Source organism: Corvus cornix, chromosome 13, assembly GCF_000738735.6.
Source record: "Corvus cornix cornix isolate S_Up_H32 chromosome 13, ASM73873v5, whole genome shotgun sequence".
NCBI classification, from domain to species: domain Eukaryota; kingdom Metazoa; phylum Chordata; class Aves; order Passeriformes; family Corvidae; genus Corvus; species Corvus cornix.
Genome location: NC_046343.1, coordinates 6737784 through 6760336, shown reverse-complemented (window position 1 = coordinate 6760336; position 22553 = coordinate 6737784). Strand labels below are relative to the sequence as shown.

The window sequence follows — 22553 nt, the reverse complement described above, 5'->3', positions numbered from 1 at the left end:
CAGGTCACAAAGGCATTGTCTTTTTTCAAGCATTTTAGTTTTCTTGGGATGTTCTCAAAGTTCCTGAGACCACTCCTAATTTTCCCTTAAAGGTGTCTTATAAAGCAAAGTGTTTTCCTTGTCTATGGAGTCTCAGGAATTCTGCCAATCATCCTTTTTTAAAGTCATGCTTTATTTTTAGATGTTGAATGTCACAAGCCCACTGAGGTCGCTGTGTCCAAGGAAAAGTGCACAAGAGGAGTGAATAATGCATAGCACAAATAAAGACTTGGTAAAGACAGCTGGCCTGGTTCATAATCATACCGTGAGGATGATTTCTCCCACGGCAGCATCCTCCCGGATGTCAGTGAAGTAAGGGTCTTGGATGAACTCTGGTGCATGGTCATTAATGTCAGTGATGTTGATCACCACCATGGTCACATCGCTGAGAGAGGCTGAGCCCTTCCTCGTGCCCTCAATGGACAGGTAATACTCGTGACTCGCTTCAAAGTCCAGGCTCCCGTTTATGTATAAGGCACCTGCATTGTCAGATGGGGAAGAAACGACAGAAAAGACTTTGAATGAATGGCACGTGAGATTTCCTGGAATACTTCAGATATGCCAAGGCAACTGCCAAACTGCCAGCTGAAACGGTGTAGTTGACCTAACTTTGACCACCTTGATGTGGAATAATTAGCAAGAGCTGTGTGACCAGAGAGGCTGAGGCTCCATTGATGAGGATGTTACAGCCGAGGGCAGAAGGCCATTGCTGACGCAGCCAAGGGCTCGTTTCAGGGAGTTAACACTGGCCTTCTGATAACAGCTCTTATCACATCACTGTGCAAACAGAACAGGGCTTTATTTGTCTGGTAATCCTGGCTCAACACCTGCCCATGGTTGGGGTGCTATTATCTGTGCTCATTGAGTGCTACTCAATAAAGCTGCCTGTTACCCTGGGCTGGAGGTTCCTCGTGGGACCTTGATGGAAAGACTTTTTAAATGAAACCACTTTCTCCTGAATTTTGAAGTGGGAAAATTTCCTCATCATGTTCTCCATGTATCCCTCATTCACATGGACCTGTCTCAGGTCTCAGACACATAGAAATAATCTTTCCATTAATTTCAGCAAGATTTGGATCACTCCTTAAGTGACCTGGATGGCAAAATTTGGAGTAGAAAGGAAGACTGTATTCCCTACCCTTGTGCTGGGTACAGACAGAAGGGAGCAGAAGTGGGAGCCAAATGGAGAAGAACCAGAGAAGATGCACACAGAGACAGCCTTTGATGTTGGATCAACCTGGACCTGCTTGGGCACAAGATCATTTTACCTGTGTTTGAATTGAGCTGGAATTTCCCGTGGTCATTGCCGTTCACAATTTCATACTTGATCTCTGTGTTTTCTGCATTGTCCCTCGTCAGGGCTGACAAGTTGAGGACCTCGGTACCCACAGCCACGTCTTCTTTTACCATGGCCACGTATTCAGGGGCCAGGAAAACAGGCAGGTATTCATTGAGATCCACAACAGAGACAGTGACAGTGCCCAGAGAAGAAAGGGGCTCCGGGGTGCCTCGGTCAGTGGCACAGACTGTCAGCTCAAACGCTGAGTGCTGGGAATCCTTCAGAGGCTTTTCCAGGCGGATCACCCCTGTGGTTTCCTCAATTGAAAAGTGTCCATTGGCAGAGTCAGACAGAGAATAGACCACCTCAGCGTTGAGACCTGGAAGGGGTAAGGGACAGGCTGCAGTAATTCATGGGTAGGGATGCTGCTGGGTTTATTTATAATCTATTAAGACTATATGAACTTAATGACCTTCAGTCCCAGGGACAATGGAGGCTATATGAACATCATATGAACATTGAGTGTGCCCCTGCTCATCTGAAGGTTCAGACATCTGGCCACCCTCACCATTATCCACCAGTGTCACCTGCCTGCCTTTACTGGCGTTTCCCCTCTTGAATTACCTTGTTCTCAAATGTAATTTCCCTTCATATCTGCTTCCAAAGAAGATAAATACGATCTTGCTTCTCTGTCATCCTAAATTCAGTCTCTGCTGGAGAGGTTTATTGAAATTTCCTTTCTTAGGAGCCTTACCTATATCTTTGTGTCTTCAGGAGGACCTCTCCATCCAGATTACCTACCTCGCCCATATCTAAAACTCCTTTTATTCCTTATTCCACACATTCTCAGTCCCCACCCTTGATAAAGTTTCTGTCCAGTTTGGATCCCTGTGTCACAGCTTGTGCTGTGCATCACAGTTACAGTTACTGAGCACGCTCTCAAAGAAGGTCTGCATGTTTCTACAGATACTGCACTCCCAACAGGGTCACAAAAATGCTGATGCCAGCCCAGTAGTCAAGAACACGTCCGTGATGAGATCCAGGCACATCTTCGCCAAGATTCAATCATCTAAACTCACTGCTGTAGCACTTCCCTAGGTTTCAAAAGCTTCTATTCAGAATGAAAGATGAACTCTACCAACACATAAATCCCATTCTGACTCACCTTCATCAAGGTCCCTGGCAGCAACCACGGCAATGGGTGTCTTTGTTGTGGTGTTATCAAAAACGGCCACGGCACAATGACTGGGGAAGAACCTTGGTGCGTTGTCATTGGTGTCCTCAATGATCAGCGTCACATCAGCCTGGCAGGAACGGCCCCCGCCATCGGTGGCTTTGGCTACGAGGTGGTACGTGGGCTTCTGCTCACGGTCAAGGGGTGCAGATGTGGTCAGCTCCCCTGTGGGAAAGAACAGGAGGTGGTCCTGTCTCCAGCAATCACAGCCACAGCCTACAAGACCTCAGAGAGGTTCAGCTGCCTTCCTGGATGAACCGTGGGAGACAATAATTGAGCTAATAGTGGTGATGTGTCCACGCCACATTGCTCAGGGCTATCCTCGGATCACTGCCAGCCAGGGCCCTGGCAAGGCTTCGCATGGGGAGCCCTGCAAGTTCAGCTGAACTTCATCCAAGGGATGCCATCATGGGATAAAACTGTTCATAAATAAATTGTACTTCTAAACTGCACTGCATTGAGCTTTCTGCAATGTAGCAAACTCCAAGTGATCTCTAGAATGATCACAAAGTCTGTTTGGGTAAATACACTGCCCAAGATGGGACAAGAGGTGTTTTGGAATTTAGAACTTGTGTCTTTGGCTCAAGCCAAATACTTGCTGCTCTCTCCTCCTTGAGACCTGGCTGTTAGCAATAGTGTCTGCCCTTCATTTTAACAACATTTGTAAAGAGAGCAAGCAGGAAGATGCGAAGCTCACTCTCCTGGATGCTGTGGCCATTCCTTCCTAGCTTGGGACAGCTGGAATGAAGAGCTCCTTGTGTTTGCTCAAGAGGAGGTAAGTGTTGAGCCATGCTGGGAGCTTGCATTTCTCGGGGGTTGCTGAGAGAGAGGATAAAAGCATCCCGTTGCCCTGCTCTCACCTGTGTGTGGGCCCAGCCGGAACTCCTCCGCGCCGGGGCCGTGCAGGCTGTAGGTTATCTGGGCATTGCTGCCGACGTCGGGGTCAGTCGCTGATATTTTCAAAATGAAAAGACCCGGCCCAGCATCTTCAGAAACTCTCCCAGTGTAGAATATCTGGACAGGACAGAAGAAATCGTTGGCATCTGAGCCATCTCCAAAATACCTCATCCCATATGGGGGGGAACAGACCAACAGAAGCTTCACAGAGAAGGATAAACCCTGTGGTTTATAGGGGAACACAATGTGCCTCCCATTCTTGGCTGCTGGGGTGTGGACTGGGACCAGTGAGCTTATTTCACACAAGCCTTTACATCTCCTTTGGGAAGTAACCACCTCTGTTCGTTCTCACCAGGGGTGACGTCCACACCAGCGATCAGCTCTCGACAGCAACAAACCTCCTGATGGGAATCTCCCAGCTTAGCAGGATATAAAACTCAGTAATTTACATGCCCCTTCCCAGGAGGCTTCCTGGCATTGTTTATCGCCAAAAATTACTCTTCATAATGCTTAGGCTCTCACTTGCTGCTGGCAAACACGCTTGGAGGCTAGACTTAATATTCTTGCTTGACATGCAGCTTAATTAAAATAGTTAAGCATAATCAAAGCAACAGGATCGTGTGAGAAGAATTATGACAAGCCAAACCCTTTAACATGCTCTGCCTGTTCTTTCTTCTTTGCTATTGTGTTCTTTCCCTCCCAGGATCTCCCTTTATGCCCCTGATGTCCCAGAACAGACATCTCACCTGGCCACACTCAGGGCTGTTGTCATTGATATCCAGTACAAAAATTTCCACTTCAGTGGTAGCCTGAAATTTCCCATCAGAGGCCATAACCTTGAGGAGATATTTCTCCGTATCTTCTCTGTCCAGAGGCTTCTTGGAAGAAATTGTCCATTCACCCTCAATTTGGTCAACTGTGAACTGTCCCAGTACGTCTCCTTCTAGAAGGGGGCAGGAAGCAAGTAAAAAAAGGCATTTACTAAATGCTTAAAATCAGAAGTGACAAGGAAAGGGAATATAGGTGTGTCCAACTGATGGTTCCTTAGGAGACTTGAAGGACTTTGATGCTCTTAGAGGTCTGTTCCAATCGAAATGATTCCATGACTCTCTGACTCACACTGGTGATGCAGAGAGGGCACTGGTGGTGCATCCAGCAGCTGAGGAGCTTTTGGTCAACCTCACTGCACAGCTGGGAAATACCCTGCATGTTTTAGTTATTCCCTGTCTGCACATTACAGTGGGAGAAGGAAACAACTGATTGCAGAAAAGTCAGTAATGTTCTGCAGATGTGCATATTCATTGCCTCAAAACCAGTGTCTCACCTTCCCAAAGCCTGTCAGTCTTTCTTGGTGCATGTTCCTAAAGGGATCTGAGAGTTGTAAATACCCTGCAGACATTGTTTGGATCCTGTTGTTATGGCACCATGTGTAGTTGTACTTCCTCTTAAACTATAGGTATTTAATGTATAGCTTTGTTTTCTGGGGCTACTTTTTGTTTCTGTAAGAGCCAAATGATGAGAGGTAAATCCAGACTAGGCAGGCTCTCTGGTCCACCAGATTAATCCTGCTCCTACTGTTGTTACACACGTTGGATTTTAAATGGGCTGGATGCTGCCACTGGAGAATCCCCCTCTCCTGGGAAGGAGCTGGTGTCCTCTCCTGACCCAGGAGGAAGCACGGCAGGAAATGGGAGTCAGTGAAGAGAGCTGGCTGTGGAATCCTGTTTGTGTTGGACTCTGAAGGGTCTTGCACAGTGGGGTAAATTAAATTCACTCCCTTTCTGCTTTCATTTGTGCTGCAGTGATGAGGTGGTGGAGCTGGAGGCACAGTGACACCTCTACTAGCTCTTCCTCTGATGCTGGGAAGCACCAGCCTATGCCCCGATTTAGTTTCTGAGTGTTTGAAATCAATGTGGACAGGGGGAAGCTGGGCTCTGTGTTCACCTAATCCTCTCTTTCGTTGCATTTACATTTATTTGTAGTGTTTGACCTGTGCTGCTTCTGCGCAGAGCACAGAGAGCACAAGGTGTTCACCCCCTAACACGATGTGCATCCTCTCAGGTTTAAAGTACTTGGAAGTTACTACTACCTTTAAGATGGCAGAAATGTGAATACATAATAGATTAAATCTTTCCTCCCAAAGGCTTTCAAATACCTAGGTATGCCATAAACCAAATGAAAGTACCAGCATTCCTCCCCTGTTTTGGATGGTTACAATAATAGATAACAGGCTGCAGCATGATCTGGCCTAATGTTTTGACCCTGAAGGGTCCTCATTTGAGTCTGAACAAACATTTTAATTTGAAGTATCTGCTCCAGGTCTTAGAAAGACCCTTTAGGGTCAAAAAATACCATAAAATCAAGCTTCTGCTTGTGCAGGTGCACAACAAACATTCCAGTGTACCTTGCTATTTTACAGCAGTGGTTAATTTTAGTTGGCTTATGTGATGTTTCAGGGATGCAAGTGTAAGTTTTAGTATTTCTTGTTAGCCACAACCTTTACTAAGATTGACGTGACCGTTTTAAACATCCCCCAGTGCAGAGTGACTAACCGCAGCCTTGTTATTAAGCCAGACTCCAAGTGGTTTTGTAGGAAACACATTTAATACCAAAAAGTTATATATAGTTACTAAAAACACAGACAGGCTACAGGTATATGTGTCATGTGTAAACTGACTGCACTGCTGGCATGAGAAAAAGTTGGGTCAAAGAACTTAAATACAGATCACAGTATCTGTATGTGAGAAAAATCGTCCTTCCTGCTGTGCCACCTCTTCTGTTCTTCCAATAGATATTACAATTACACTGTCTTAATTATTCCTCTCTTGAGAAAGTGTAAATAAATATTTCTACAGTACAGTGTAATTACTTATATGTATCTTACTTATTTATTTATTCCCAAAGAAATAGGATGATTCAGTGGTGAGATAGTTATTTTAATGATCATTCCTCCCACTGCAGTTAGTTACTAAAGGGTTTTGTATTCTCCAGATATATTATCTGAAGAGTCCAACTCATGATGGAGCTCAGCCTTCATCTCCTGCTTCTCATAGGACTGTCAGCATAACACTATTTCTGCACCAATAAGCTGTAAGACAAGGTATCAAATCCTCACTTTAAGATGATACTCTCTTCCTGCCCACTGGAGATTCAAAGTCGGGAAAAACTCACCAGTGATGTAGCACGTGACCCGCCGGTTCTGCTCAGAGATGTCCGCGTCGATGGTGCTCAGGGTGACAACGACCTGGCCCGGCTCTGCGTTCTCAATGACCGACCCCTTGTAGAAATCTGAGGTGAACTGCGGGGCATTGTCGTTTTCATCAGAGACAGTGACCTCCACCAGGGTTTGGGAAGAGAGCTGGACCTTCTTGCCGTGATCAGTGGCCACCACATAAAAGCGATAGATCTCCTGGTCTTCACAGTCCAGCTCTTTCAGTGTGGTGATCCACCCGCTCTCACCGTCGATGGTGAAGAGCCTGCGGAGGTTGCCAGATTCTGCTTCCAGACTGTAGGTCACCTGCCCATCACTTCCCATGTCCTGGTCAATAGCTGTCACTTGAATGACTGTGGTTCCTGAAGGCATGTTCTCCATGACAAAAGCTCTGTAAGGATCTGCCTCAAACACAGGTCTGTTGTCATTGACATCCTGCACTTGGATATTCACAGAGACCAGAGACACCAGCTCAGTCTCCTGATGTGAGCAGTGAGCCATGACATCAACCTGGTACCACTTGGTGGTCTCATGATCCATGGGTTTTTTGATTTTCAAAGCCCCTGTTTGTTCATCCAGTGTGAACACCTCGTCCTTGTTACTTTCTGTAGTGGTTCCCTTCACCAGGCTGTATATAATGGGATCCTCTGCAAAAGCTTTGACTGACCCTATTTCTGACCCCTCTGGAAGATCCTCAGATGCAGAGAACGTATAAAGGGGCTCAGAAAACCTTGGCAATGTCACCTCCCTGGGGACAATCTGGAGATTCACTGGAACAAGGGAGTTCCAGTGAGGGGGTCTGCCATCTTCAGCTTTCACCTTGAAGTTAAAGGCTCTGTTTTCTAAACCAATAAGGCTCTCCTTGACCTTAACAACCCCAGTGGCAGCATTAATTTCCACAAGGTCTTCTGCAACATCTTCCACAGAGTCAACAGAGTAAATGACATCTGCATTTGCACCTTCATCGGCATCGTAAGCCAGTACCTGGATGACAGGGGAGCCTTTGCTGACATTGGACTGGATGGACAGTGTGTATTCAGAGGCTTTGAACAGAGGTGGGTTGTCATTCTCATCTGTAAGAATTATTTTCACAGTGCAGAAGGCCACCTTCCCACCCCCATCCTTGGCCATGACTTTAATGGCAATGACTCTCTCTGTGGAATTTTCCCTGTCCAGCTTTTGCAGTGTGGAAATACAGCCTTTATTGTCTATGGAGAACTTCTCATGGGCAAGTTTATTTATGATGGTGTAGTCTATGGTGCCATATGGGCCACCATCTGGGTCAATAGCCAGCAGCTCAATCACTTTGGTTCCTATCTCAGCATTTTCTGCCAGCTCTGCCTCGTACACATTCTGCTGAAAAGAGGGGCTGTATTTGTTGGCATTCGTGGTGTTGATATACACAGGCACAGTGCTCTTGAAAACTCCATCTGAAGCAGAAACTCTGAGATTGTAAGATGGCTCCAAGTCCTTTTTGCAGCGGTTGAACATGGATATTATCCCAGAAGTGCTGTTGATGGCAAAATGCCTGTTGTCATTACCCGAGAGGATCACGTACTCCAGCCGGGTGGTGTCTCCACTGTCAGGGTCCAGGGCCTGGACTTTGATCACAATGTGCCCACACGTAGCCATTTCACTGACCTTGGCTTCATACTGAAGCTGGCTGAACTCAGGGGGATTGTCATTGATGTCTGTCACATCTACGATTACCAGGGCATCGCTACTGAGTGGAGGCACCCCATGATCTGCAGCTCTGACTTTCATGCGGAACTGTTGATTTGTTTCATAATCAAGTGCTTGAGCTGTTGTTATTTGCCCTGTGCTGGCATCAATATTAAAGAACTTGGCAGCATCTGAACCATCATCCATGATCTGATAGGAGACCACTTTGTTTCTACCTGAATCCTTATCAGAGGCAAAGAGTTGGACAACAGGGGTCTGTGGTGGCAAACTCTCTGAGACAGATGCTGTGTAAATGATCTGAGAAAATATAGGGGGGTTGTCATTAATGTCCTCTACCTCCACCTCTACTCTGGCTTCTGAGAAGGATCCAAGTGCTGTGTCTGTGGCTCTAACAGTGAATGTGTGTTTTGTCTCTAGCTCATAGTCCAGCTGCCCTGTAACAGTAAGGACACCAGTTTTGAAGTCGGTGTTGAAGAGTTTCAGGGAATCTTCTTCCACAATGTTGTAGATGAGGCGCAGGCCTTCAGGGCTGCGGGCCTGGATGTGGAGGATAGATGTGTATGGGGGGATGTTTTCTGGCACCTTCACTCGGTAGTACAAACTTTGGAACAGAGGGTTGGACCTGTTCCTCACACTGATCACAACCTCCTCTTCAGCATGCAGGGGAGGCTCTCCTTTGTCCTTAGCAATGACCCGGAGGTTGTATTTATTTAAACCTTGATAATCAAGAGGCCTCTTAAGGGAGATGTCTCCTAGGTAAGGGTCAATCCGAAAGTATTTGTAGTCCTCTGCAAATGAGTAGGTAACAGCTCCGTTATCCCCTATGTCTTTGTCTGTTGCTGACACCTGAAAAAGGACATCCCCTGGCTCTGTGCCATCCTGCACGGAGGTGTAGTATGGCACATTCTGAAACTGCGGGGGGTTGTCGTTGACATCCTCTACATAAACCCTGACTGTGGCTTGGGACACTCTCGGTGGCTTCCTGTTGTCCTTCACTTCCACAGCTACCTCGTGCATGTCTCGCATTTCGCGGTCAAATTTCACACCCTTGGTCTGAAGAACTCCTGAGGCTTGGATCATTTTGAACCTTTCCTTTTCATTCAAAAGCGAATAGGAAAGGGGTTCATTTAGCTGATACCCTTTGACCCCAAGAATGGTTAGAGTCTTCTCGTCTGTAGAGTTCTCCATCACAGTTGCTGTATATATGTCTTGATCAAATTTCAAGCCAGTACCTTGTACCTGAGTTAAATTTACCTTAACCAGAGCAGTACTCTTATATAAGCCATCACCAGCTCTGACTGTGAGCTCTCGGTAGCTTCTCAGGCCAGTGGTGTTAAGAATGGAGATGAGACCTGTGAGTGGGTGGATATGGAAAGCATTATCAAGGTTCCCTTCCACTATGCTGTAGGTCACCTCTGAATCTGCATCTTTTGCCTGCACTGAGAGAAGCTCCATCCCTGGGTGGGCAGGCAGCAAGACAGAAATGTCGTAAGTGTCTTTGAGAAAGACTGGAGGTGAATCATTGACATCTTTAACATGGATTGTGACCTTGGCAGGCTTGGATGCAAACAAGCTGGGACTTCCACTGTCATGTACATGTACACTGAAGTGGAAAACTCGGGTGAGCTCATAGTCTATATCAGCACGACTAGTCAGCGTCCCTGTGCTGGGATCCACTGTGAAATATTTCTGTGCCTCTGGTTCCAAAATCTCATAGACCAGCAGAGCATTGGAGTCTTGATCAGCATCTGTTGCAGAGGTCACAAGAGGAGCATTGCTTTCATCCAGAACCATGCTTTGGGATGGGGCATTCTCCATGATCCAGCCAAGGAAGAAAGGCTTAACGAAGACAGGCACATTGTCATTCTCATCTATGACATAGATAAGCACCACTGCATCCATAAATGCTCCAGCCATGTTGGTGCCACGGACTTTCAACTGGTAAAAAGACACCTGCTCAAAATCTAAGCTCTTCTGAGTGGAAATCAGGCCTGACTGATAGTTCATGGAGAACACTCCATCTCCATTTCCATCTTTTATTTCATAGCTAACTGGTGACAAGCTTGTGGCTGAAACCTGGATCAGGGGAGAGCCAACAGGAGTGGATTCACTGATCTCTGTGATGTATTCGGCCTCTGGAAATTTTGGAGGGGTTCGATCCGAGGGTCTAATGTGGACATGTACCGTAGCAGAATCTTTAAGCTGAGGAAACCCCCGATCTTCTGCCTTTACAATAAGAGTAAATCGCTCCTGCCTGGATGGGTCCAGTTTCTGGGCAACTGTAATAATTCCAGAATATGGGTCGATGCTGAATAAGCCTTCCCCATTACCTGCAAGAACAGAAATTACAGAGTGAAGAATGCAGACACCTTACTGGTCTTGGTTTTCTGAACCTCTTTTTTCATAGATTCTCCTGATTTCAGACCTGATTAACATCTGTTTCTTTTACTGGGAGAAATTAATTCATTTCTAAACAATTTTAATTATAAGAACAATGAACCCATTGAGATCTGTGAACTAACATTTGAATCAATCAAAATGTAAATTGGAGATAAACACCCTTCTAATTTAAGCATATTTAGTGGTGGCAGAGCATGTGCTTGAAGCTTTTGCCTCGTGTGCAGAACATGGTAGCACACACAGTACTAGTTCCTTCAAGCCCTGTCATGCTTGTAATTACCAATACTTCAGGAGCAATTAAATTCCTCAGTCCTTGATCATCTAAATTGCAGTGAGAAAGATGGAGCAAAGGATGGCTTGTCTCCTGTGAAGAATTTACAGGCTAAATAGGCCGTGTGGCACAGACATAAATACTTAAGTTTTAACCTTTATAGTGAATGATAAAATATTTGCCCACTGAGCACGAATGACTCAAAACCACCACCAATCAATGCTGAAAGGGTTCTCGCCATTCCTTGAGGATGTGTTTCTTGGTAGAAATAGTGGAATGATGATGACTGCTGTGGGAGTTGGAGTACTTTTGCCTAACAACTGAATAGTTCCCATGGACAAAGAGGAATTTTGTCCATGAACTCAGATTTTAGATTGTTCTAACTCGTCCAGTCACATTTTTTCTTAGACCAGTGACTCAACATTAAGCTGTCTTCTTAAGAAAAGATGCTAATATTCCATAATACAGAAACTACCTACTCTAGATTTTTTCCTGGGTAGGAAGAAAATCACATTTTAGAACTGTGCAGCCATTTGCTGTTCTTTGCAACAGCTAGAGAAAAGCTGGTCAAGTGGCCACCAGTTAGAGCATGGTAATGCAGGTATGATCATAACCTAAACTGTCTTGTTGCGTGGCTCTCACCTGCCTGAAGGGAGTAGTGAATTTCAGCATTGGCTCCCTGGTCCTGATCAAGGGCTCTGACTTGTATAACCTCTGTGCCCACCACTGCCGAGTCCAGCACTTCTGCTTCGTAATGGATGCTGCTGAACTGGGGAGGGTGAAGGTTGCAGCTGTCCACGTGGATGATGACTCGGACAAAGTTCCGCTTGATGGGGACCTCCTGGTCTCGTACCTGAATGGCAGAGAGAGAGCAGGAACAGTCACACTCGGGGACAAGCCAGTCTTGCCTGCACCATCTTCCAAGTAACTCATCAGCACTCTTACAGAGGGGGGTGTTTTGCAGTGGTACCAAGCCCTTGTCTGGGAATGAGCCTGGAAGTTTCAGCACCAAAGCTCAGCCTGGAGTTTGAAACCAAACATTAACTATTATGCACTCTGTTTTCTTTTGTAAGAATCCAGTGGCCCTCCAAAGAAGGTGGTTAGAGGAATGCAGGGTGCTAACTACATTTAGCCATATAGTGAGGGTTAACACCCTGCTTTCCTCTTCCCCATTGTTCCAGACAAATCCTCCCTCAAAGACTAGAACCACTTTTAATTTCTCCAGTGACCCACATATCGCAGCCAAGCTGGTGGACTCAGCAGGGCTTGGTTAGGACTCACCATCACTGTGAGGGTGTGCTGAGGCATGGGCTGGGAACTGAAGCCTTCTGCTGTTGTGAGGGCTCCACTGCCTGGATCCAACTGGAAAAGTCTTGTGCTTTTGGGGTCCACACTGCCATGGATGGTGTAGATGAGCCCCTTTCCTTTGTCCTTGTCTGTTGCACTGACTTGAAGGATTTCTCTCCCTGAGGGGGTATCTTCAGGAATCCGCACCTCGTAATGGCTCTCAAGAAACTGGGGACGGTGCTGGTTGATGTCGATCACGTGGATAAATGCCTGTGGGGGAGACCGCACAGTGAGGGCAGCAACTGGACATGCAGCCATGTAAAATCTCAGCTACCAATCCTTCTTCGGCACTGACATACTCTGAGTGCCGTAACCACCACAGTTTTCCACCTCTTGGAGCTTTCCCATCCGCGATGACTGGGAGCCCTTTTGTCCTTCATCCGAAGGAACTCCTGCTGTGCCTTGCCCTTCGTGTTTTTCAGTTTGCTTCCTCTCCTTTTTTAAAATCTCTCCAGTCTGGCACAGCATTCAGAGTGAACACGCCTGCACTTGGCACATGGGGAAACAGTCACAGCCTGCTGTGGAAAGCAGCAGTGGCTCAGCTGTGGTGCCAGCTTTGCTGGCTGGTGCCTACACAGCAAGCCCATTATTTACTCACCAGAAAGCTGACAGAAGGGGGATGTTTGGTAAAAGAAGGGAGGGGCTGGCCTATCTCAAGATACTTCTGTTCTGGTATTTTCAAAATATTTCTGATATTTTCAAAAATTTCTGTTCTACCCTTTTTAGCCAAGTCTTCCTCTCTGCATTTAACAGCCCCCCCCGGGGAATCCTGAATCCTGCCTGGGAAGTCACTACTTTCTTCTGTGTGGTCCCCTACTCTGGCTGTCCTGACCCTCCTACTGATGTGCTTCCTGCATCTTAGGAAGTCCCAACCAAGTGTAATAATTTGCTTCCTTTAGCAGACCTGAGCATGCCACGGGGGTTTTGCAGAAGCAGGTTTCTTGACATCTGCTAGCGGCCTCGAGTGCCAAAATAAACGTGGGGATGAGATGCAAGGTGGCAGAGCATGCACACCAGGCAAGGTGGGGCTTTGTTTGTTTATTTGGAACAATACTTGAAGATAGTTGAGACAAGTGGCCATCCGTTAGCATCTTAGCATCACGTTTCACAGGAATGGTGGAGCTCCTCACTCATCACCCCCCACAGTGAATTTCCCATGATAAGCGTCACTGACAGGTGACTCACGTTCTAGGTCTTCCTGTGCAGCAAGGGCTGGATTTTTGGCTGCTTCTGAAGTGTGGAGAGAATGATGAGTGAAAGATCGAGCCCTGAACATCCCTCCTCAGGGTAGGTAAAGATGGGCAAATCTCATCATTTTAGCTGGGGCTCAGGGACATGCCTGAGAGTGAAGTGCCTCCTTTCACCAGCACTTACTTTTTACGTGGCAACTCAGAGCACACAGCATCTCTGCAGTTGCCCCACTCACTCCCTGGGCCTGACCTCACCTCTTGCAGATGCATTTGTGCTGGCTGTACCTGGGCTAACACATCCCAGGAACACCCCTTGGCATGGGAACACGGACCCAAGCCTGACCTAACTGTGTACACACTTTCCTTAAGCCGTTGTCCCAGCTGTGCTGGAATTCAGCCTGAGCAGCTGAGACCAAGCTGAGGTGTGAGTGTATGAACTGCCAGCCCAGCTTGGCTGGTGGTGTAGATGTGTCCTTGCATGCTGGCTGGGATCAACAGAAAAGACCCAGGCTTTCCTAGACCAGTTGTGTTTCCAACAACATAAAAACAATCTTAGCTTGGCATAAGTAAGACTTGGGTCACTGTGTAATGTAAGATCACAGGGTAAGGAGATTCCTGTGCCTGGCACCTGATCCACAGCTCAGTAGACTCAGAATAAAGGTTCCCTTTGGCACATGCTCCCTCTCAATAGGGTCTCTACTAAAGAAAGAAACATTACCTGGGTTTTGATTGTACTGGACCCATCAGTGACTTCTACTGTCAGGTTATAGCTTGACTTCTTCCTTGCATCCAGGGGTCTTGCAATGACCATGCTGCCTGTACTCTTTTCAATGTCAAAATCCATGTCATCATCACCACCTGGGACAAGGGAGAGATGGAAAAGGGAAACAGGAGGGCAGTTACTGTCAGCTAGATTGGGGATAGTGCCATAGGTAAGGTTTCTCCCAAATCTGGAAACTTAAAACAACATGTGATTGATAGATAGATAGATAGATAGATAGATAGATAGATAGACTGACAGACACAGGAGACAGGGAGAACAAGGAGAAGCTGGACAAAGAGGTACTCACAGATGGTGACAAAGGAGTGTGAAAAGGAAGGTGAACAGAATTAGAGAAAATGAAGAGGAGGAGAGAAGGGAGAAGGATGCACTTATGCATGTGATGTCCTGGCTAGATTGGCAACAGGCACATTTGAGCATTGATTTATTTGCACAAGGTTTCCAGCCATGCAGCATCACTGGCTTAGCATGGATCAGGGACCTGCTGGGTAGAACAGGGCTCTTGCTGGCTTCTGATTCAAGGTCACACTGTGGGCATATCAGCATTGGTCCTCATCACCATGGCTGGGAGCCTGTGAGCCACCTGAATTCCCAACACACCAACAGTTGGGGAGGCAGACGGTGCTTCCAGGGTGAGCAGAGCCTGTTGCCTCCAACCCAGATGGCTGAGAAGTGCCAGGAACAGCAGGCCTGAGCAGCTCAGCAGCAGAAGGCTGTCCCTCACTGTACTGCTGCTCAGCCCTGGCATGGCAGCTCCTTTCTCATGCCTCGCTTGCTGGGGTCAGTTGGGCCCCTCTTGCACATTAAACCCTGCAAAGCTCCTCTGAGATATGGAGAGGCTGAAACAGTTTTCTGTGATTGATCCCAGGTCTCAACTTCTTTCTTCCTGGCTACTAGATGCTCTGGATTCTGCTTTATTCTATTACCAGCTGGTAAAATATTTGCTGGTTGTAAAATTACATATCTTCCCTCGCTGGAGGAATGCAGTGCTCACCAGCCATCTGGACCACTGCTCTCCTCCTGGGAAGGAGACAGAAAGAAGCAGACAGAGAGTGAGAGATGCCTGGATGTCTTTCCCTGACAAAAGAGGGAAGGCCAATGTTGCTTTGTCAGAGCTTTTGCAGACTCCATCAACCCCAGTGACAGAGTGTTTGTGGTCTGGGAAAGGTGAAACTTTGAATGAGGTGCTGAAGGCTCCTGAATCTCTCCATCACCCTCTTGCTTGCTAGCTACCGTGAACTTTCCTTCCCTTGCAGGGAAAATAAAATCCTGTCCTTTTCCACCAGGATAGAAACTAAGAGAGCCTTGAGCATCACTTGGTACACTGGGTACTGGGAAAGATGAGGCCAAGCTATGCTCCAGCACTCAGCAGGGAAATGATGGGGTAGCATTCAGAGGAATACACCATTAATTCTTCAGACCCAAGCAGACACTACTAATGCTGGATAAACCTTTCACTGATATTGTCTTGCTCCTTGTAGCATTGTATCTCTTGTTGCTTAATTGTATTTATACACCAATATCCTTGCCCTAACACAGTAAGGGGAAAAACTATTCACTTGCCCAATTAAGGCTTTGTCTGACAAGGGCAGGCCCTGCAGGCAGTACCAGGGAAAGGCTGTGCAAGGTAGATTGGGGCACCACTTCAAAACATCAAATTACGTGAGCACAATTGGCCCTCGTTGGTAGGACCAGTTCTGCACACGCTGCCTGGAGAGTCCCCTGGGGTGACAGCCCACGTCCCCTCTGAATCGTGTGTCTTAGAGGAGGCCCTAGAGTTCCACATTCCATGTCTAAATCATCCCTGGGATGTGGTGAGGTGGAAGGGAGAGCCCCACAAGTTAGGGCAGACCAGGTCTTTGAGGAATGCTTCCTTCTCAGTTCCCTGCTCAAGACTCAACATGGAGGGAAATACAGGGGGTGTCCGTAACACCCAACCACACAGCTGGATCCTTGCAGGCAGTTTTAACAAAACCAACAGTGTCACCTGATTCCCAGGAGGAGCTGGCACTGGCATGCCCTGCCTCTCATGCGACATCGGAGAACACCTCAAACACGGGCAAGTTCCAGAATGTAATTTAAAAAGCGTGTTAGGTAATTGCACTTGGCACCAGAGGCCTTGGATGGGCAGCTTTGTCTAATGGCTGTTTAAACCTTCTGGTGCCCGTGAGAAAGCTTTCCCTGTAGCTCACCTACACCTAAAGCAAACAACTTCATTAGCTCAGGCATGCGAGCGCTGAAAGCCAAGGGAGCCGGAGCAAAGGCTCCCAGACACTGCTGCCCTGCTCTAGTTTCTGTGTCTCACCTGTGATATTAAACCACACTTGGCTGGGGCCCATCTCGATGCTGATCACTCCCACCATGTGGTTCACGGGATCTGTTTCCATCACGGCGAAGTTAAAGTGGGGTTCATCAAAAGCCAGTGGTTCTGAGGAAGGGCTGGGCCGGGCCACCCAGCTGATGTGAAGTCTGACGTGGGAGGAGAGCGGGGGGCTGCCGCCATCTGTGGCCTTGACCTGCCAAGAAAGGCGCATGCAGTCAGGGAGAAGGCTGAGTTAGCTCATGGGAACTCCATGGAAAGCTTCTTCTCCCACCCACCAGGAATTTCAGCTCCCAGTGTGCCCAAAATCCCATGAAACAAATCTTGAGCCAGTGGTCCATGCTCTGGCTGCTTCTGAGGCAGAGCCATGCAACCCAAATTCCTCTTTACCATCAAGTAAATCTGCCAAGCTCTATCCATAGCAGAGACCTGGATCGCAAGTCTTATTGCAAGGACCCACAGACTCTGAAAGGGCTTTGAGCATCCAAGCTCCATGGCCTGATCAGAATGCCAAATAGAGGCATGATGTTCAAGGCTGTTCAGGTTGGGTCCATAACCATATGGGATCATGGATTACTGTATTCCTTTCCGAAGGTTAGTTGGACAGTTAATTTTAAATTTATTGTCCATTTTTAATAGGTTCCTACCTTCTGCATTTCCCATCATTCCCTCCCAGTTTCTCTCCCTGTAAAACAATTCCCTTATTCGAGCTCTCCTCCCACTGCTGCATTTTCTCCATCTCTTTCCTTTTATCTTTTCTGTTTCTGAACCCTTTTCTCTCTTTCCCTCTCCACACACTTCTCCCCATCAGCTCTTTGTGTTTCCCTCTTCTCTCACCGTGAGTATGTTGTATTCAGAGGCAGGAAAAGCTTTCCTGGAGAAGACTGTGCCAGTTGTGGGGTTGATGGTGAATATCCCCTCCTCCTCCTCCTCGATGGTGTAGGTGATCTGGCTGTTCTGGCCCTGGTCACGGTCGGAAGCGATCAGCCTGTAGACAGGCAGTGGGGTCTCCGAGGCCTCTCTCTCGGGGAGCTGCACCATGAAGAGCTTGTGGGGGAAACTGGGAGGGCTGTCGTTGGCATCCAAGACTTGGATCACGACTCTGCTGGTGGACTTCAGGGTTGGCTCTCCGTTGTCAGAGACAGCCACCTGTCAGCAAGCAAAGGGAGTAGGTGACAGGGCCCTTAGACGTGACCTGGAGTGTGACCAGCCATCCTCCATCCTGGTGGGCAATGACTCAGCCAGGGGTTTTTGTGTGGGTCTGCATTTTATCTCAACATTTTCAAAGGTGCTGCTCCTCTCTGCAGGGGAAAGCCTGGTGGCTCTAGCAGGCACTGTGCAGGGCCTGTCCATGCACAGGGGGATGAGTTTGCAGGGCTCCTGCTCCCAGCTGCTCTGGGCAGTGGGTCAGGCTGGTCATTGGAGATCACGCTGCTGAAAATGTTCATATTGCAATGGTTTGGCGAGGTACCAGCCATCCTCACCCTGCCCTGCCTGTGCATGCTCACAGCATGTTGCATTGCACAGAGAAATGTGTTATCCCCATCACCCCGATGGACTCAAAAACCTCCAGATCCCTCTGATGGGAATACTCATAGCTGGGAGCAGCTGAGGATGGGGGCCGGTGACCAAAGCTACACAGCAATGTCTGATACAATGAGATAAACAAGGGTGGATTTTTCTGGCTTGCTCTTTCCCCCATAATGTATAAACCATCCTGCTAGAGGACAGTTCCAGTCCTCTTCTGCATTCCCACAGCTTCCAGAGCAGAACTGTTGCTCCAGTCTTCAGCAAGAAAATAATAAACCCCACAGTACTGCTGCAGCTGTCTCTTGGGTTAACACACACCATTTAATTAAGTTTCCCAGCAGTTGGGAGCTGATGGGATGAGATTCTTTCTCTGTGCTCCAACTTGCAAGGAAAGCTCTTTGAGGACTTAATACACTTGTAGGTAAATAAAGCTAATTACAATCATCATTACCCACCTCTAGGATATGTTCAGCCTTGTATTCTCGATCCAGCTGCCGTGAAGTCGTGGAAATCAGACCTGCCAAGAAAGAAACCCTTTGAGCTCCAAGACTCAGCATGCAAGAAAAGCCAGGGCTGATCAGATCCCTCAATGCCCAAGATCAGCCTGCCCACCTGTCCCGTTTCAGGTTCCCTTTGTGATCAGAGGAGAAAGACAGATACCCCCAGAGGGTAACCCATCCCCTCCCAGCGTGAATCCTTCTGTGGAGGTGTTGCTCTTGCTCTCTGATCACAGAGACCATGGAGGAGGGGGAACACCTACCAGATGCCTGCATCAGTTGAGGGTTGGCAAGGCATTAGGTGAGAAAAGCTGCAGGACCATGAAAACAAAACTTTTCTTATGCCTCTAAGTAAAAAACATTCTGCATGTGCTGGCACAAGCCTGGCCTCTTAACAAGTCCCAACTCCTCTTTTCCCTGTGCTGAACTTTGCTCTTTGCAATTTACAGTGTTTTGACAAAAGTTTGTCTTCTGTCTTGGGAAATACCCTCTATTCAACTGCTAGAACAAATGCATTGGGGCTAAAAATAAGGTACACGGTCGATAATAATGTTGGTGTATTATTTAAGCCATGCTGAGAGACAGGATGAGTCCTCCAACAATTGCAATATTTGAGGGATTTCTGAAAAATACACAGCAGTTTAACCACAGGGAATAGGATGGATGCAGGAAGGAGGAACTGTGGCTATAATAAACTGGAGTTGAAACAAAATCATCATAATTGCCTCTTTTTGGCCTGTCCACGACTAAGCTGAGTAGACACAAGTGTGGAAACGATGGAATTGAGGCTTCTGTTTCCATGTCTGGTTTCATAACAATCATTGCAGAGTGCCTTGACTCTTCACTTTTGGGGAAAAGCAGCTCTAGATCATTTTCACAACTGCTTTACCAGTGATGGAAATTGTATATGTAATGTTTGACCTCCTGAAAGTCATCAAGTCTGACATCTGTGAGTGTTTTTGTCCACTCCCAGTTATCAAGGTCTTTCTCTTCCTTGTGAAGGGAAGTTCTGCTTCTTCACACCAACAAAAGGCAGGGTGAGTTTCCCTGAGCACAGCAAGCAGTGACCCAGGCTCATGCTACCCTGGGAAATGCTTTGCATGTGATGCCGTGTGCATGTGCAGTGGTGTGAGCATGTGAACTTGTGTGTCCTGGGAGACTTGTAAATCCCAGCTGCACAAACCCACCTCAACTCTCATTTCTGGTCCAAGGCCAGAAAGCTTTAATTAATACTATTGTATTCAGTTGTACCATGCTTTTGAGCACGACAGGCAGGAGAAAACTTCAAATGGCTGCAGGAAAGCAGCTGAAGGAGGGAGCAAGGAGAAGCTGCTTGGAGCATGACTATTGTTCACCGTTTCCACTTGTTCTCTGGGATTATTCACACTTGGCACCAGCCACAGCGCTAAACATTTATTTGATGCCTTTACAATCATAAATCAACACTCCTTTATGTGTTATGACAAGATGGCTTGAAAAATTCTGTTTGCTTGTCTGTCATAGTGGTTTTATTCTCTCCCTAATCATCCTTTTACCATCTCAGCAAGTGAAGAGGACTCAGCAGAGAGCCCACTGGAGCTCTTAAAACTTTCCCAGGTTAGTGAGAGGCTGTAGGGGTCCATTAACAGCAAAACTCATGGAAATGCTCTCCTAATGGGGGCCTGGAGAAGGAATTGCAGCAGCAGTTCACGGAGATCTCTGATGCTCCTGTCCCAACAGGTTGGCTATTGAGCCCAGAACTTCAGCTACCTCAGGGAATGCTTCATAATCTTGGCCTAACAAGCCCACAGGACACACAGATATTGACAAGAGAGCTGCCTGACACCCATGTGGACACTGGGGATGTTTCTGGTTTATCAGATTGCAAAATCCACTTGCAGCAGACTTACACCTTGTTTGCACTGGATTACTGCATGCCAGCTGATGGAAGGGAACTTAACCACTCTGAAGTGACTATCTGGATTTGCCTGGCCACACCCTGAAATCCTTTCATGACTTAATGAAAAAAATGAAAAAAAACAGATTCATAGCTCAGCTTTCTAGTGCTGGAGAAGGAGGGCTGCAGTGAAGGCAGATGAACTGGACTTTATGACACTCTTGAATGTCTGAAGATGCTCAGATCTCCTGGGGAGTAAGAGCTGACTCTGCTCTCTGTCACATAACCTGTACTGTATCCCAGCTGGGAGTCTCACCAGATGGAATTTTTTGGTTTATCTTCACATCTGCTGAGCCACAAGGCAAAGGGTTGGCTTCTCCTCCTGACCTCAGGCAAACTCTGTCCCTTACTTTGCGCCCAACCGCGGCTCCCAGTTCTCCCCTCTGGAGCCAGTTACCACTCTGCCCTGGGATCTGACAGCCCTTGTGGTTAATTAATTAGGGTTAATCACCCTAATTCCCGTTTGGAGCCGCAATGCTGGGCGATGCCGAGATGCACAAACGGACAGCAGCGTTCACATGGCCACGGAGCAGCCGGAGGTGGGGAGATGGACACTGCACATGACTCCTGAGAGGAGCCCCCTGGAATGAATGCACATTTTCATTTGTTGCTGCTTGGTTGTACACCTTGTGAGGCCAGAGGGCTAAAATGGAAGTGGAAGCTGTTATTAAAGGGGATCTGCCATCAGCTTTTGTGGCCTGGGGACACAGTTCCTTGGTTCTTTCTGCTGTCCACTACAAGGCCTGGGAAGTGCATGTTTAGTTTTAATGAGTGTTTTGTGTGTGCATGTGCATGTGTGTGAGTTATCAGCACCCTGCCCTCCTGGAAAACCCCATCCAGCCTGTCCCATGGGACTTGTGACGGAGTTGAGTGGGTGTCCTTTATTTGTGTTCTTGCATGAGGCCCTGAAGGTTTCTGCTGAATCCTAAAGAGACTGAACAAAACTGTCAAAGGTCCTAATTACACCCGTCCAATTAGCCAAGCTCTGCATGCACCTGAAGGTCCAGAAACAGTCCCTTCTGTTGCCTGCATGCAGGCAGGCACAGACTGTGCTCCAGCAGCCTGTCTGCACACAGCAATGGGAAAGGATCGTCTGCCTTTCTCCTGCTTGCTGCCTGGAAAGGGCAGAGAGGAAGGCTGGTCATGTTGGAACAGGAGCACCAAAATTACCAGGGCATTGTTGTCAGGGAACAAAAAATAATAATAACTTCTGCTGGCAAGAACAGGGCTGGGGTGGAGGTTGCTGGCCCCCTGCCCTTGCTGCAGGGGGGAAAATCTAAGATAGTTAAAATAGCCAGAATCAGGTTTGCAGGCACTGAGGCTTTCACAAGAGCCTGAGAAGGGAAGAGGTTGTTCTCCTGAAATTCTCTTTCTCTTTTCTCACTCCTGCTTCCATTTAACCTTTTTTTCCTTCTCCACCTACCACCCCACCTCTTGTTCTGACCCTGCTGTGCACTGCTCCATGCTCAGCTCTGTGTTATGTTGATCTGGAGAGCAGCCATGCAGCCATCCCTCAGACCTAAAGAGCAGGATTTCCTCGTAAGAGAAATGCAGGGAACCACAGGCATCCTGGGGAAGCCCATGGACACTGACACAGCACAAGAAACACCAGAAGAACAAGCACTAGATAAGAGCTGGAGACAAATAATCCAAAGTAAAAGGATTCTTCAAACAGCCTTCCAGCAGGATGAATGGCTTCATCCTGACTCTTCCTGCCACGGCCTCCCAGTTCCTCCTGGTCCTGTCTGGACTCGAACCCCCTTCACATCAAACCCTGCACAAAACAAGCTGAAAACGTTTCCAGCAGAAGAATACCCCAAACCCTACTATCTGTCCATCTCTCTGCGCAGCTATCTATCCCTGTCTCCCACAAACACTGCTCCACACCAGCTGCCAGGCTGGGCTGGAGAGATTCCATCGCCAATGGCACAGAGCTTT

The 22553-nt window shown here is 47.5% G+C and overlaps 1 protein-coding gene across 1 annotated transcript in view; it reads right to left on the bottom strand.

Moving 5' to 3' along the window:
• The window catches only part of FAT2 (FAT atypical cadherin 2), a 56586-nt gene that overhangs the window by 15492 nt on the left and 18541 nt on the right, over positions 1–22553 (bottom strand). Inside the window, exons 4-15 of the mRNA XM_039559382.1 lie at positions 18638–18699; positions 17490–17801; positions 16638–16848; positions 14270–14409; positions 12296–12571; positions 11657–11867; positions 6621–10673; positions 4196–4392; positions 3413–3566; positions 2484–2717; positions 1308–1697; positions 304–518 (exon numbers count right to left, since the gene is read on the bottom strand). Coding sequence (XP_039415316.1) covers positions 304–518; positions 1308–1697; positions 2484–2717; positions 3413–3566; positions 4196–4392; positions 6621–10673; positions 11657–11867; positions 12296–12571; positions 14270–14409; positions 16638–16848; positions 17490–17801; positions 18638–18699 — 6455 coding nt within the window. The remainder of the gene's footprint in view (positions 1–303; positions 519–1307; positions 1698–2483; positions 2718–3412; positions 3567–4195; positions 4393–6620; positions 10674–11656; positions 11868–12295; positions 12572–14269; positions 14410–16637; positions 16849–17489; positions 17802–18637; positions 18700–22553) is intronic.